A 13,639-nucleotide genomic window follows, 5' to 3' on the forward strand; every position below is an offset into this window, starting at 1 on the left:
GTGTATTTCAGTAACCAATAAATATATTTGTAAAATAATATATCCACGAAGTTTCATTCAACCTGGAAAAAAGAATGGAAAATATTTACCAACAAATCAGTAGGGCACGTAGTTTGTAAACAAATAATTAAAATATTTGCGACTTATATATGATATAAACCTCCAATGGTCACGTTTTGTAGAACAGGTCATCATGTTATTTTTGCTTTATGGAAACTTTCTATAATCTCAAATAACTCCCCGGGAAAGCAGTTTAATGTATAAAGTATAATCCAAATACTTCTTTGTAAACTTTGATTGGGAAATAACTGACGTCACAATAGTTATCAACGTCACTCCTTATACATCATTGAGCATATCAGATAGACACGCAACACAGTAGACTTTTTCTCTCTGTCTCTCTCTTCATAACTCTTAATCCAGTTACGCTTGTATACAAATAAGATAACTTACCAACATAAGCTTGAAAGCTCTTAGAATATATTTAATTTTTATTAACTAAAATTCAAATATTGTAAAAGATAATTAGTCAATATGGTCAGCCAATTTGTTTTCGGAAACTGTCGAAAACTTTTAATTGCTTTCGTCCTATGTCATTTCGTTCGGAAAAACCTATTCCTCTTCGTTTGAGTTTTGTGCATAAGCCGAGGGGTTTCGGGTGATTGTCAAACTAGCAGATCACGTACGTGCTTGAGTTGTGTGAACAAGCCGAGGGGTTGCGGGTGATTGTCAAACTTACCGATCACGTATTGGCTAGTTGTCAATAAACATGCGTGACTGCACATCCAGTAACGGCTGATGTCGTCGTCAAGGTGACCGCCAGCGGGACCCGGATGACTATTGAGGGGGTCGTGATAACTGCTTCCTCTACAGAAATATAATTTTCAGAAATAATATAATTTTTATTTTATAATACTTTTGCTGGTTTTATCTGAGCAGTTGTCAACTAGTTAAATTATATACAAATTCATTTTCACCCGTTCTAAAGTTTCATCTCTATATAGTTTTCGTCAGCGGCGTCCTTTTTCTTTTTTTTTACATTCATCCCATAAGATCTTTCCGAATAACTTTATAACAGCCCTATCTTGTTGCTGTTTGACACAAAGAGATACCAAGTAACCGCTATAAAGGTGTGACGTATATTGAATTACATCTATATTTACGGCTGTTGTTGATAAAACAGAAGACGCTTCCGGAAAGTCTGTTTTTTTTCTCCTTGTACATTGTAAAGGTCTTAACGTTTAACTTTGTTTTGTTCATATTTTGCCCTAATTCCATCGATTTGGGGGTTATGGTTTCGTTGACACTTTGGTGTTTTCTTTTTTCTCTCGTAGTCCAAGTCATCACAAAATCCGTTATGCCATTCACCAGCCCAGTGGCGGATCCAGAGGGGATTTTTCGGCTTAAGGAAACACCCACCCCCACCTTGAGAATTTTCTTTAAACATCATGTATTTTCATCATTTTCCTAATTTTTTCCCGACCTACGGTTTAAACACGTTCAGATCAAAACAAATTTATTCTAAATAATGAAAACATACCATTATCAAAATAACCCCTAATGTGCTTATTTATAGAATTCGAGTATGTGGCAATGAGAGAGGACATATAAACGTTTCAGTATCCAAACAGGTCATTCATATAATCATTTACGTTGATAACCTAACATTATTGCTATTTTAGTCTTGACTCTAGTAACAAGAATCGTCAGCTGTTAGAATACTTACCTCAATAATTCTCCAACTTGACTTAAAATATCGGCAGAGTCTTCGTCGTCGAAATCATCGTCGCTGTTTCTTTCGGGGTGGACGTGGACATCTGGTCCTCCTTTATGGTTCTCGTGCCAGTCGTGTCCGACGTCGTCCTGGTCCTCCGGAGGGTTAGGGGGATGTTTGGGGTGCAGACAGTTAGTGACACAGCTGGTGAAGGACTGTACAACAGGCGTCACGTGACTTTCATCCTTATCCAGTACTGCAAAGAATAGTTTGAACATTGTAATGTTGCTTGTATATAGTTTAAACAAGCTGAGTTACAATCTTCCCAAACTGAACGATAATGTTTCTGTTTCTGTAAGGGAGAGACTAACGCCATGTACTATATTAGTGTAATACCTGATAGAATTGGCTTCAGATATCTTACTCTACCCATAATGCATTTTCCATTTCAAGATATATGAAAACGCATTCAAAAGACGATTTGTTTTTAAATCATCTATTTTTGTTTGTAATTGTTCTTGTACATGTATTTCGAAAAAAAATATCAGTTGATTTGGTTATTATTATGGATTTTCTCGCGGATAAATATATATGAGTAAATTATCATAATATTCATTTTCTTTGTCTACATTCGCGTTTCAAGGCATTTGAAAGGACATACTGGAAAAAGAAGATTACAGAATGTTATGACAAGCAGATTTCATTGAAAAATGTAAGGATAAACTGCTTTCAGATGCGGTTCATGGGCGATATAAATGAACCTCGTCAGTGGTTCATGGAATATTTTCCTGCAATGCTTCGGGCATTAATTTGTCTATGAACCGCGTTATTCATAGTATTATGACAAGAAACGGTATTTCCTTGGTTTATATAATGACACTGCAGCGTAAACGTGAATATTATATGACGCACAGTTTCTCCACATCTTCATTGGTTTGTTCATAATCACGTGGACGTTTGTTCATAATCACGTGGACGTTTGTTCATTGTAACGTGGACGTTTGTTCATAATCACGTGGACGTTTGTTCATAATCACGTGGAGGTTTGTGATTTGTAATGTTGACTTGGTCTTACAATTTTAAGAAAAAGCTATTCAATTTCCACTTAACAACGTCATTTCAATTTGTAAACGTCGTATAGCTCTCTACTAAATGCAGTATTTTCCTCCCGAATATTTTGATACGTTCTGGATTTTTATAATGATTTTAACATTACTTAGCATCTAATGTAACAATTAAGGACTTTTATCTCGATGAATTTGTGGTGTATTAAACTGAAAGAGCTATGTATTAACCTCGACTTCACGTATTCACTTCAAAAACGTCCATAATTGATAACTAAAATCTAATGTAGAATTTTTATATATTTAATGGAGAAGAAAGGAAATCTAATTGTTGATTACTAATAGGTTTGTGTGAAATACTTCTGACTTCCCTAAGTGATTGGTGCCTGGGCAAATGAACCCGTCGTTGTTGTCATTAGCTTCATACTGACTCCTTTGACCTTGACTAGCTAGCTCCAGTGTCGGTTTACAAAACGGATTGAATATTTTGAACGACTATTGTAAACGATGGAAATTGAAAATTAATGTGGAAAAATCTAAAGTGATGGTGTTCAGGAAAGGAGGAAGATTACCAGAAAATTTAAGGTTTTACTTGGGTGAGGATGAGATGCAGATAGATAAGAAGTTTTCATTTTTAGGGGTTGCTTTTACTCCAGGTGGGTCGTTTTCTGAAGCCCAATTAACTTTATCGGGCCAAGGCTCGAAATCTTTATTTCAATTAGAAAAACAGTTGCAAAAATTTATAAATTTAACACCAAAACATGTGTTTGGTTTGTTTGATAAACTAGTATGTCCTGTATTGAGTTACGGATGTGAAGTTTAGGGTTTTTATTCGACGATGGCGATAGAAAAACTGCACTTGAAATTTTGTAAGCGGTTACTTGGAGTTAAATCTTCTACGCAAAACAATTTTGTTTATGGAGAACTAGGTTGTCTTCCCCTTAAATTTAAAAGATACGTTAAAATTATGAAATATTGGTTAAAAATTGTTCATAAACAGAAGAACGTTTTGGTCCAGTCAGTCTATGGTGAGCTTTATACACAAGCGGAAACGTCACGTGTGACAAATTGGGCAAAGTTAGTGAAAAAATTATTATGTACTTGTGGTTTCGGATATGTATGGATTGAACAAGAAGTTGGAGATGAAAAAGTATTTTTAGAATTATTTCAGACCAGAGTGAGGGATATTTTTATACAGGATTGGCATAGTGCTCTTGTTGACTCGCCAAGAGTAAGATGTTATATATGTTTATCAAATGAATTTGGTTATAAGAAATATCTTGATGTAGTAAACGTTAAAAATTTTAGAAAAACTTTAACAGCGCTTCTCATATCTGCCCATAGATTAAATATAGAAACAGGGAGATGGCATAGACCTAACCCCATACCTGCAGAAATGCGATATTGTAGTGCGTGTACTAAAGTTGAAGATGAATATCATTCTGTTATGGAATGCCCGTTATACTCTGAAATTAGATCAAAATTTTTGAAAAAAACTTATTACTGTAGGCCAAATATGGACAAATTTGTTGAACTTGTTTCTTCAGAAAACAATTTCATTATTAGAAATTTAGTTATGTTTATTTACAAAGCAAATGAAATTAGGCATGGAATTTTGTTTAATTTATAAATCAAATTAATTCCTTGCATCCTTCGCTTCGCATTAATTTTTTATTAAAGTCTATTGCATCATGTGTTCATGCTTACTATTGTGAATGAATATGTTCCTTGTAAATGTGTGTTATTTTGCTGCTATAAAATTCATGTAAATATGTATTTATTATTGCCATTATGTCATTGCCATGTTTTAAATGTGTGTAAAGCACAAAGACATTGTTGCCTATTGCAAATTAAATAAAGAGGCATTATTATTGACTCCTTTAACCTCGGGGTCATATGGACTCAGTTGACCTTGGAGTCATATTATTGACTCCTTTGACCTCGGGGTCATATGGACTCCGTTGACCTTGGAGTCATATTATTGACTCCTTTGACCTCGGGATCATATTGAGGTTGACGTTAACAGAGGGGAAAGCAGATTATCGCAATGAACCCTTGGATAAATTGATGATAAATGATTACGTATCAATCGCTCAAAAGACATAAAATAGACCGTTGTCGACGTCATACTGTTGGTCAGAGGCTATTTTTAAACAATATGTATAATTATACCGGAAATATCACTTTGAGTGGAGAATTAGACTGGTGATTAAAGGATACTATTGAACAATCTACTTATACCGGAACTGTTACGTACAGTGGTGAATTAGACAGGTGATAAAAGGATACTATTAAACAATCTACTTATACCGGAACGGTTACTTAAAGTGGTGAATTAGACTGGTGATTAAAGGATACTATTGAACATTCTACTTATACCGGAACGGTTACGTACAGTGGTGAGTTAGACTGGTGATTAAAGGATACTATTAAACAATCTACTTATACCGGAACTGTTACTTACAGTGGTGAATTAGACTGGTGATTAAAGGATACTATTAAACAGTCTACTTATACCGGAACTGTTACTTACAGTGGTGAATTAGACTGGTGATTAAAGGATACTATTAAACAATCTACTTATACCGGAACTGTTACTTACAGTGGTGAATTAGACTGGTGATTAAAGGATACTATTGAACATTCTACTTATACCGGAACGGTTACGTACAGTGGTGAGTTAGACTGGTGATTAAAGGATACTATTAAACAATCTACTTATACCGGAACGGTTACTTACAGTGGTGAGTTAGACTGGTGATTAAAGGATACTATTAAACAATCTACTTATACCGGAACGGTTACTTACAGTGGTGAGTTAGACTGGTGATTAAAGGATACTATTAAACAATCTACTTATACCGGAACGGTTACTTACAGTGGTGAATTAGACTGGTGATTAAAGGATACTATTAAACAATCTACTTATACCGGAACGGTTACGTACAGTGGTGAGTTAGACTGGTGATTAAAGGATACTATTAAACAATCTACTTATACCGGAACGGTTACGTACAGTGGTGAGTTAGACTGGTGATTAAAGGATACTATTAAACAATCTACTTATACCGGAACGGTTACTTACAGTGGTGAGTTAGACTGGTGATTAAAGGATACTATTAAACAATCTACTTATACCGGAACTGTTACTTACAGTGGTGAGTTAGACTGGTGATTAAAGGATACTATTAAACAATCTACTTATACCGGAACTGTTACTTACAGTGGTGAATTAGACTGGTGATTAAAGGATACTATTAAACAATCTACTTATACCGGAACTGTTACTTACAGTGGTGAATTAGACTGGTGATTAAAGGATACTATTAAACAATCTACTTATACCGGAACTGTTACTTACAGTGGTGAATTAGACTGGTGATTAAAGGATACTATTAAACAATCTACTTATACCGGAACTGTTACTTACAGTGGTGAATTAGACTGGTGATTAAAGGATACTATTAAACAATCTACTTATACCGGAACTGTTACTTACAGTGGTGAATTAGACTGGTGATTAAAGGATACTATTAAACAATCTACTTATACCGGAACTGTTACTTACAGTGGTGAATTAGACTGGTGATTAAAGGATACTATTAAACAATCTACTTATACCGGAACTGTTACTTACAGTGGTGAATTAGACTGGTGATTAAAGGATACTATTAAACAATCTACTTATACCGGAACTGTTACTTACAGTGGTGAATTAGACTGGTGATTAAAGGATACTATTAAACAGTCTACTTATACCGGAACTGTTACTTACAGTGGTGAATTAGACTGGTGATTAAAGGATAGTATTAAACAATCTACTTATACCGGAACTGTTACGTACAGTGGTGAGTTAGACTGGTGATTAAAGGATACTATTAAACAATCTACTTATACCGGAACGGTTACTTACAGTGGTGAATTAGACTGGTGATTAAAGGATACTATTAAACAATCTACTTATACCGGAACTGTTACTTACAGTGGTGAATTAGACTGGTGATTAAAGGATACTATTAAACAATCTACTTATACCGGAACTGTTACTTACAGTGGTGAATTAGACTGGTGATTAAAGGATACTATTAAACAATCTACTTATACCGGAACTGTTACTTACAGTGGTGAATTAGACTGGTGATTAAAGGATACTATTAAACAATCTACTTATACCGGAACTGTTACTTACAGTGGTGAATTAGACTGGTGATTAAAGGATACTATTAAACAATCTACTTATACCGGAACTGTTACTTACAGTGGTGAATTAGACTGGTGATTAAAGGATACTATTAAACAATCTACTTATACCGGAACTGTTACTTACAGTGGTGAATTAGACTGGTGATTAAAGGATACTATTAAACAGTCTACTTATACCGGAACTGTTACTTACAGTGGTGAATTAGACTGGTGATTAAAGGATATTATTAAACAATTTACTTATACCGGAAATGTTACTAACAATGGTGAATTAGACTGGTGATTAAAGGATACCATTAAACAATCTACTTATACCGGAACTGTTACTTACAGGGGTGAGTTAGCCTGGTGCTTAATGGATACTATTAAACAGTCTACTTATACCGGAACTGTTACTTACAGTGGTGAATTAGACTGGTGATTAAAGGATACCATTAAACAATCTACTTATACCGGAACTGTTACTTACAGTGGTGAGTTAGACTGGTGATTAAAGGATACTATTAAACAGTCTACTTATACCGGAACTGTTACTTACAGTGGTGAATTAGACTTCCCAATGACGTCTTGTTTACGTGACTGCTGTGATCGTGACTACCTGTAAAATAGACATGTTTACGGAAATGAAACATGTTTTATCAAACTATATTAATCACTCTGTTAGCTCTGATGGATAGGTACAGGTGATGTAAATGTGGGAGGAAACCGGACTGTCCGGAGGAAACCAGAGTGACCGGAGGAAACCAGAGTGTCCGGAGAAAACCAGAGTGACCGGAGGAAACCAGAGTGTCCGGATGAAACCGGACTGCCCGGAGGAAACTAGAGTGTCCGGAGGAAACCAGAGTGACCGGAGGAAACCAGAGTGACCGGAGGAAACCAGAGTGTCCGGAGAAAACCAGAGTGACCGGAGGAAACCAGAGTTTTCGGAGAAAACCAGAGTGACCGGAGGAAACTAGAGTGTCCGGAGGAAACCAGAGTGACCGGAGGAAACCACAGTGCCCAGTGAAAACCCACATGGGGCCTAGTACCTAGTACCTGGAGCCTAAGTTTCTAACGATCGCCACACAGACACAATTTCGACTGTTATATATTTTTGTTTATATATCAATTATAATTATCATTCATTTTTTTTCAAAAAAAGATCAGATCATGTTTTTTCACATGTTCTCTGTATCTGTTGAAACCATCAGAGATAGGTTTTTGAATTCATCGTCTAGACTAGCTCATCAGGAGAATAGACTATAGGTTAGTTGGCACGGATATGTTCCTGTTGACATACCAGCAAAATCACTTGTAGCGGAGACAGGATGAAGGAAACAAAGGAGGGGGAAATATTCATAAATTGCACGCGTATCAACCGTCGTTAGATGCACGAGTTCGATAGATATTCAAATGTAACCCATTTATCGAAAAAGTCTTTCAGTTTTCGGAAAGGTTGTATTACAATATACCAACTCAAGGGAAGTAATTCCTACTGGACATCTGAATCGTATTAAGTCTGTGTTGCCTCCCTTAGTATCATTTCACACACTTATACATAAAATAAACGTCTCCTACTCACATTTAAATTGTATCAAATTCTCCCCTCCTTCCCCTCCCTCTTATTCTCTCCCCCTTCCACCCCTTTCTCTCATTCCCCCATTTTCACCTCCTTCCTTTAATTTTCCCACTCTTATTTTCCCCTTCAACCTCCTCCCTTTAATTCTACCCCTTCCACCCCTCCCTCTAATTCTCCCTTTCCTACCCCGACCTCTATTTATCCCCTATACATTCCCTCTCTATATTACTCCCCCTTTCACCCCTTCCACTAATTCTACCCCTTTCACCCTTCCCTCTAATTCCCCCACTTTCACCCCTTCCTCTAAATCTCCCCCTTCAAACAGCTCCCTATAATTCTCCCCTTCCACCCCTCCCTCTAATTCTCCCTTTCCTACCCCGACCTCTATTTATCCCCAATACATTCCCTCTCTATATTACTACCCCTTTCCCCCCTACCACTAATTCTACCCCTTTCCCCCTTCCCTCCAATTCCCCCACTTTCACCCCTTCCTCTAAATCTCCCCCTTCAAACAGCTCCCTATAATTCCCCCCTTCCCCCCCTCCCTCTAATTCTCACCTTCCACCTCCTCCCTCTCATTCTCCCCCTTTCACCCCTCCCTCTACTTATTCCCTTTCAACCCATCTATCTAATTTTCAACTCCCACCTCCTCCCTTTAATTCTCCCCCTTTCACCCCTCCCTTTAATTCTCCCCCTTTCACCTGCTCCCTTTAATTCTCCCCCTTCCACCCCCTCCCACTAATTTTCCCCATTCCATCCCTCAATTTAATTCTCCCCTTCCCACCTCCTCCCTCTAATTACCCCACTTTCACCCCTCCCTATAATTCTCCCCCTCCTGGCCCTCCTACTAATCTTTCCCTGTTACCCCCTCTAATTCTCCCCCTTTCACCCCTCCCTCAAATTCTCCCCTTTTCACCCCTCCCTCTAATTACCCCACTTTCACCCCTACCTATAATCCTCCCCCTTCCACCTCCTCTTTCTAATTCTACACTTTCACCCCTCCCTCTAATACTCCCCCTACACCTTCCCCTAATTCTCCCCTTCCACCTCCTCCTTCTAATTCTCCCCCTTCCACCTCCTCCTTCTAATTCTCCTCTTTCGCCCCTCTCTCTAATTCTCCCCCTTTCACCTCTACCTATAATCCTCCCCCTTCCACCTCCTCCTTCTAATTCTCCACTTTTACCCCTCCCTCTAATACTACCCCTACACCTTCCCCTAATCCTCCCCCTTCCACCTCCTCCTTCTAATTCTCCACTTTCACCCCTCCCTCTAATACTCCCCCTACACCTTTCCCTAATCCTCCCCCTTCCACCTCCTCCTTCTAATTCTACACTTTCACCCCTCCCTCTAATACTCCCCCTACACCTTCCCCTAATTCTCCTCTTCCACCTCCTCCTTCTAATTCTCCTCTTTCACCCCTCCCTCTAATTCTCCCCCTTTCACCCCTACCTATAACCCTCCCCCTTCAACCTCCTCCTTCTAATTCTCCTCTTTCATCCTCCCTCTAATTATCCCCTTTCAACTCCCAGCCCCTCCCTCTAATACTCCCCTACACCTCCCTCTAATTCTCCCCTTCCATCTCCTCCCTCTAATTTTCCCCCTTTCGACCCCTCCCTCTAATTCTCCCCCTTTCACCCCTACTTATAATCCTCCCCCTTCCACTTCCTCCTTCTAATTCTCCTCTTTCATCCCTCCCTTTTATTATTCCCTTTCAAACCTTCACTCTATTTTCAACTCCCAGCCCCTCCCTCTAAATCTCCCCTTCCATCTCCTCCCTCTAATTCTCCCCTTCCATCTCCTCCCTCTAATTCTCCCCTTCCACCTCCTCCCTCTAATTTTCCCCCTTTCGACCCCTCCCTCTTATTCTCCCACTTTCACGCCCTCCCTCTAATTCTCCTTTTTCCACCTCCTCCCTCTACTTCTCCCACTTTCACCCCTCCATCAAGCACCTCTCCCTCTAATTATGTCTGTACTTACTGGGACTACTGTGGTGCTGGTGCGGTTTTTGTTCCGGGGCCTGCCCGTGGTGGTGTGGTGAGTCTGATACAAATAAAGCAACATTTGTTTTTAATGTACAAACAGGACAAGGATTGTGGCGAATCGAGAGACGTAATTGTTATGGAGTTAAGAAGGTGGAGGTGGATGTTAAATTTCTATGTTATGTCAGTTCTGTTAGATTATCTCATTACACGTATAAATACAAAATGGTAAGTCACATTTATAATAATCTATTGGTATACAACATTCATATAGCGCATGATTTTCATGTAATTTGTAAAGTTGCTCTTAGGCGCTTTACAACACAGGAATAAAAGTATTTCTGCAACAACAATTATAGATATCGTAGATAGAAAATGCACGCATATCAGCATTATACATTAATTAAGTAGAAAATCATCTCAATATACATATAAATAAATATATAAAGGGTGATGTGTATATGACGTTTGTGCCAAGAGCCTAGAATGCAGACGTGAATATCCTTGAATTTATCAAGGGTTTATCATCATTATCAACAACAACAACAAATCAAAAAGAGCACTTTCAACATTAAAACATTGACGTCAAAAACAACGACAATGAAAAATAAGGAAAAACTCAGGCATCAAAAACAAGAAAAACAACAAAAACAATAACAAAAACAGTTTAATAAACGTGTCCCTTGTATGTCATACAGTACTTACCAAGGATGAGATCGACGTGGGAACTTGATGTAGGGTTTGGGGCATCTACGGTAATCGTTGTAGGGAGACTTCCTGAATAATATCAAAAACGAACTGATCAACTGGTGACGTATTTTTGCCTGTCAAAAGAAAACTCGAATAAACGTGTCAGAAGTATAGATACTGTAGCTAACTGTGGCTTCTGTGTCAGAATTATAGATACTGTAGCTAACTGTGACTTCTGTGACAGAAGTATAGATACTGTAGCTAACTGTGGGTTCTGTGTCAGAAGTATAGATACTGTAGCTAACTGTGACTTCTGTGACAGAAGTATAGATACTGAAGCTAACTGAGGCTTCTGTGTCAGAAGTATAGATACTGTAGCTATCTGTGGCTTCTGTGTCAGAAGTATAGATACTGTAGCTATCTGTGGCTTCTGTGTCAGAAGTATAGATACTGTAGCTATCTGTGGCTTCTGTGTCAGAAGTATAGATACTGTAGCTAAGTGTGGCGTCTGTGTCAGAAGTATAGATACTGTAGCTAACTGTGGCGGCTGTGTCAGAAGGATAGATACTGTAGCTAACTGTGACTTCTGTGACAGAAGTATAGATACTGTAGCTAACTGAGGCTTCTGTGTCAGAAGTATAGATACTGTAGCTAAGTGTGGCGTCTGTGTCAGAAGTATAGATACTGTAGCTAACTGTGGCTTCTTTGTCAGAAGTATAGATACTGTAGCTAACTGTGGCGTCTGTGTCAGAAGTATAGATACTGTAGCTAACTGTGCCTTCTGTGACAGAAGTATAGATACTGTAGCTAACTGTGGGTTCTGTGTCAGAAGTATAGATACTGTAGCTAACTGTGCCTTCTGTGACAGAAGTATAGATACTGTAGCTAACTGAGGCTTCTGTGTCAGAAGTATAGATACTGTAGCTAACTGTGACTTCTGTGTCATAAGTATAGATACTGTAGCTAACTGTGGCTTCTGTTTCAGAAGTATAGATACTGTAGCTAACTGTGACTTCTGTGACAGAAGTATAGATACTGTAGCTAACTGAGGCTTCTGTGTCAGAAGTATAGATACTGTAGCTAAGTGTGGCGTCTGTGTCAGAAGTATAGATACTGTAGCTAACTGTGGCTTCTGCAATTTTTGCGTTTGATTTATTCTTATGTATTCTGTAAACAAATAAATTCTGCAATGATGTTGATTCCAAATGATTGTCGTGCTTAGTATCATTAATATGATTTTTAAATGTCTGATTTGGAATTTTAACTTTAAAGGATGAGACGAAGTCTGAAAATGTAAACAATCTGTTTAAGCGATGAATACACTTCCGATTCAATTATTCTGCTAAAGCTCTCAACTATTGTTGATGGTTTCTATGCTCGAGACACATCAGCTTTCCCTAAACTGCGGCAGGACTACTCCGATAGGCATGGTACCAGGAACATCCACAATACTTTACCCAGGGCATTTAAACATTGAAATAAAGAAAAAGATTATTTTCTCTACGAACAGTAAAATCATTGTCAACAGTCTACCAGAGGATGTGATATCAGCACATCAATAAATACATTTAAGGACAGACTCGATAACCACTGGATGGATCAGGAAATTATTTACTTTCATACATGTATGTGTGTACATGTATATATATATATATTTAAAAAACATGTTAAGCCCGGTGGAGAGGATCATATAGATCCTGTATCGGAAAATAAACTAAACTAAACTAAACTAAACTAGACTAATTGGTAGTAACAATATAAGACATGTAACATTATTCCGGCCGTTCTATCAAGGGATACCGCTTATAACTAAAACAATGATTACAGGCTCGTGGCAACTAATATGGTGGTCCGCTTCTCCATTTCAATAAAAAGGTATTCGTCTTTAACTGGAATAGCTATTTGTGTTTTCTTTTATTGAAGTAATTCGCTTTACTACTGCAGCAACAAAAAACACAAACTTAATATCATTGCACACAGTGTACACGCCACACCGTGACTTTCTCTACAGTGTGAATACAGTACAAAATTCATGTATATATATAATAATGTAACAGACAATGTACGGTAAACATTTATTAATGCATTGTCTAGACCAAATATATCATTATATATTAAAATATAAAATAAAGTCCTCACCTACTTTCAAAATACACGAAAACGCCACCACAAGTATGCTACACGAGGCCATTGTCGCCATTTCCTTTTGCCAGAAATCCAAAGTAAGTATCCAAATCTATAATTAGACATCGACATGGCGGGAAAAGTCACGTTCTGACCTCTCGAAGTCGTTTATCTAATTTAAAATATGGATCACTTTTCGTGTTTGAGGTCAAGAACACTATCTAGTCATGTGACCTTTTATTACGAATTCCGTGCCAATATAGACTTCAATACCACGATGTCTGTGATTTGGTCCACTTTATGAATA

General features: G+C 37.9%; 1 protein-coding gene across 2 annotated transcripts; it reads right to left on the reverse strand.

Annotated features, from left to right (window-relative positions):
• LOC110458897 lies at positions 1 to 13,421 on the reverse strand. Of its 2 annotated transcripts, XM_021510867.1 has the most exons (7): positions 13,348 to 13,421; positions 11,224 to 11,295; positions 10,517 to 10,579; positions 7,520 to 7,579; positions 1,727 to 1,970; positions 740 to 867; positions 1 to 62 (listed from the first exon to the last, which is right to left on the reverse strand). In XM_021510867.1, the coding sequence occupies exons 1-7, from the start codon at positions 13,406 to 13,408 to the stop codon at positions 58 to 60; spliced, it is 633 nt and encodes a 210-aa protein (XP_021366542.1). In that variant the 5' UTR covers positions 13,409 to 13,421; the 3' UTR covers positions 1 to 57. The 2 variants fall into 2 exon arrangements, with proteins under 2 accessions (XP_021366542.1, XP_021366550.1); XM_021510875.1 differs by lacking the exon at positions 7,520 to 7,579.
• Positions 13,422 to 13,639: the final 218 nt, after the last annotated feature.

Source organism: Mizuhopecten yessoensis, unplaced genomic scaffold (genome assembly GCF_002113885.1).
Source record: "Mizuhopecten yessoensis strain PY_sf001 unplaced genomic scaffold, ASM211388v2 scaffold1311, whole genome shotgun sequence".
NCBI lineage: Eukaryota > Metazoa > Mollusca > Bivalvia > Pectinida > Pectinidae > Mizuhopecten > Mizuhopecten yessoensis.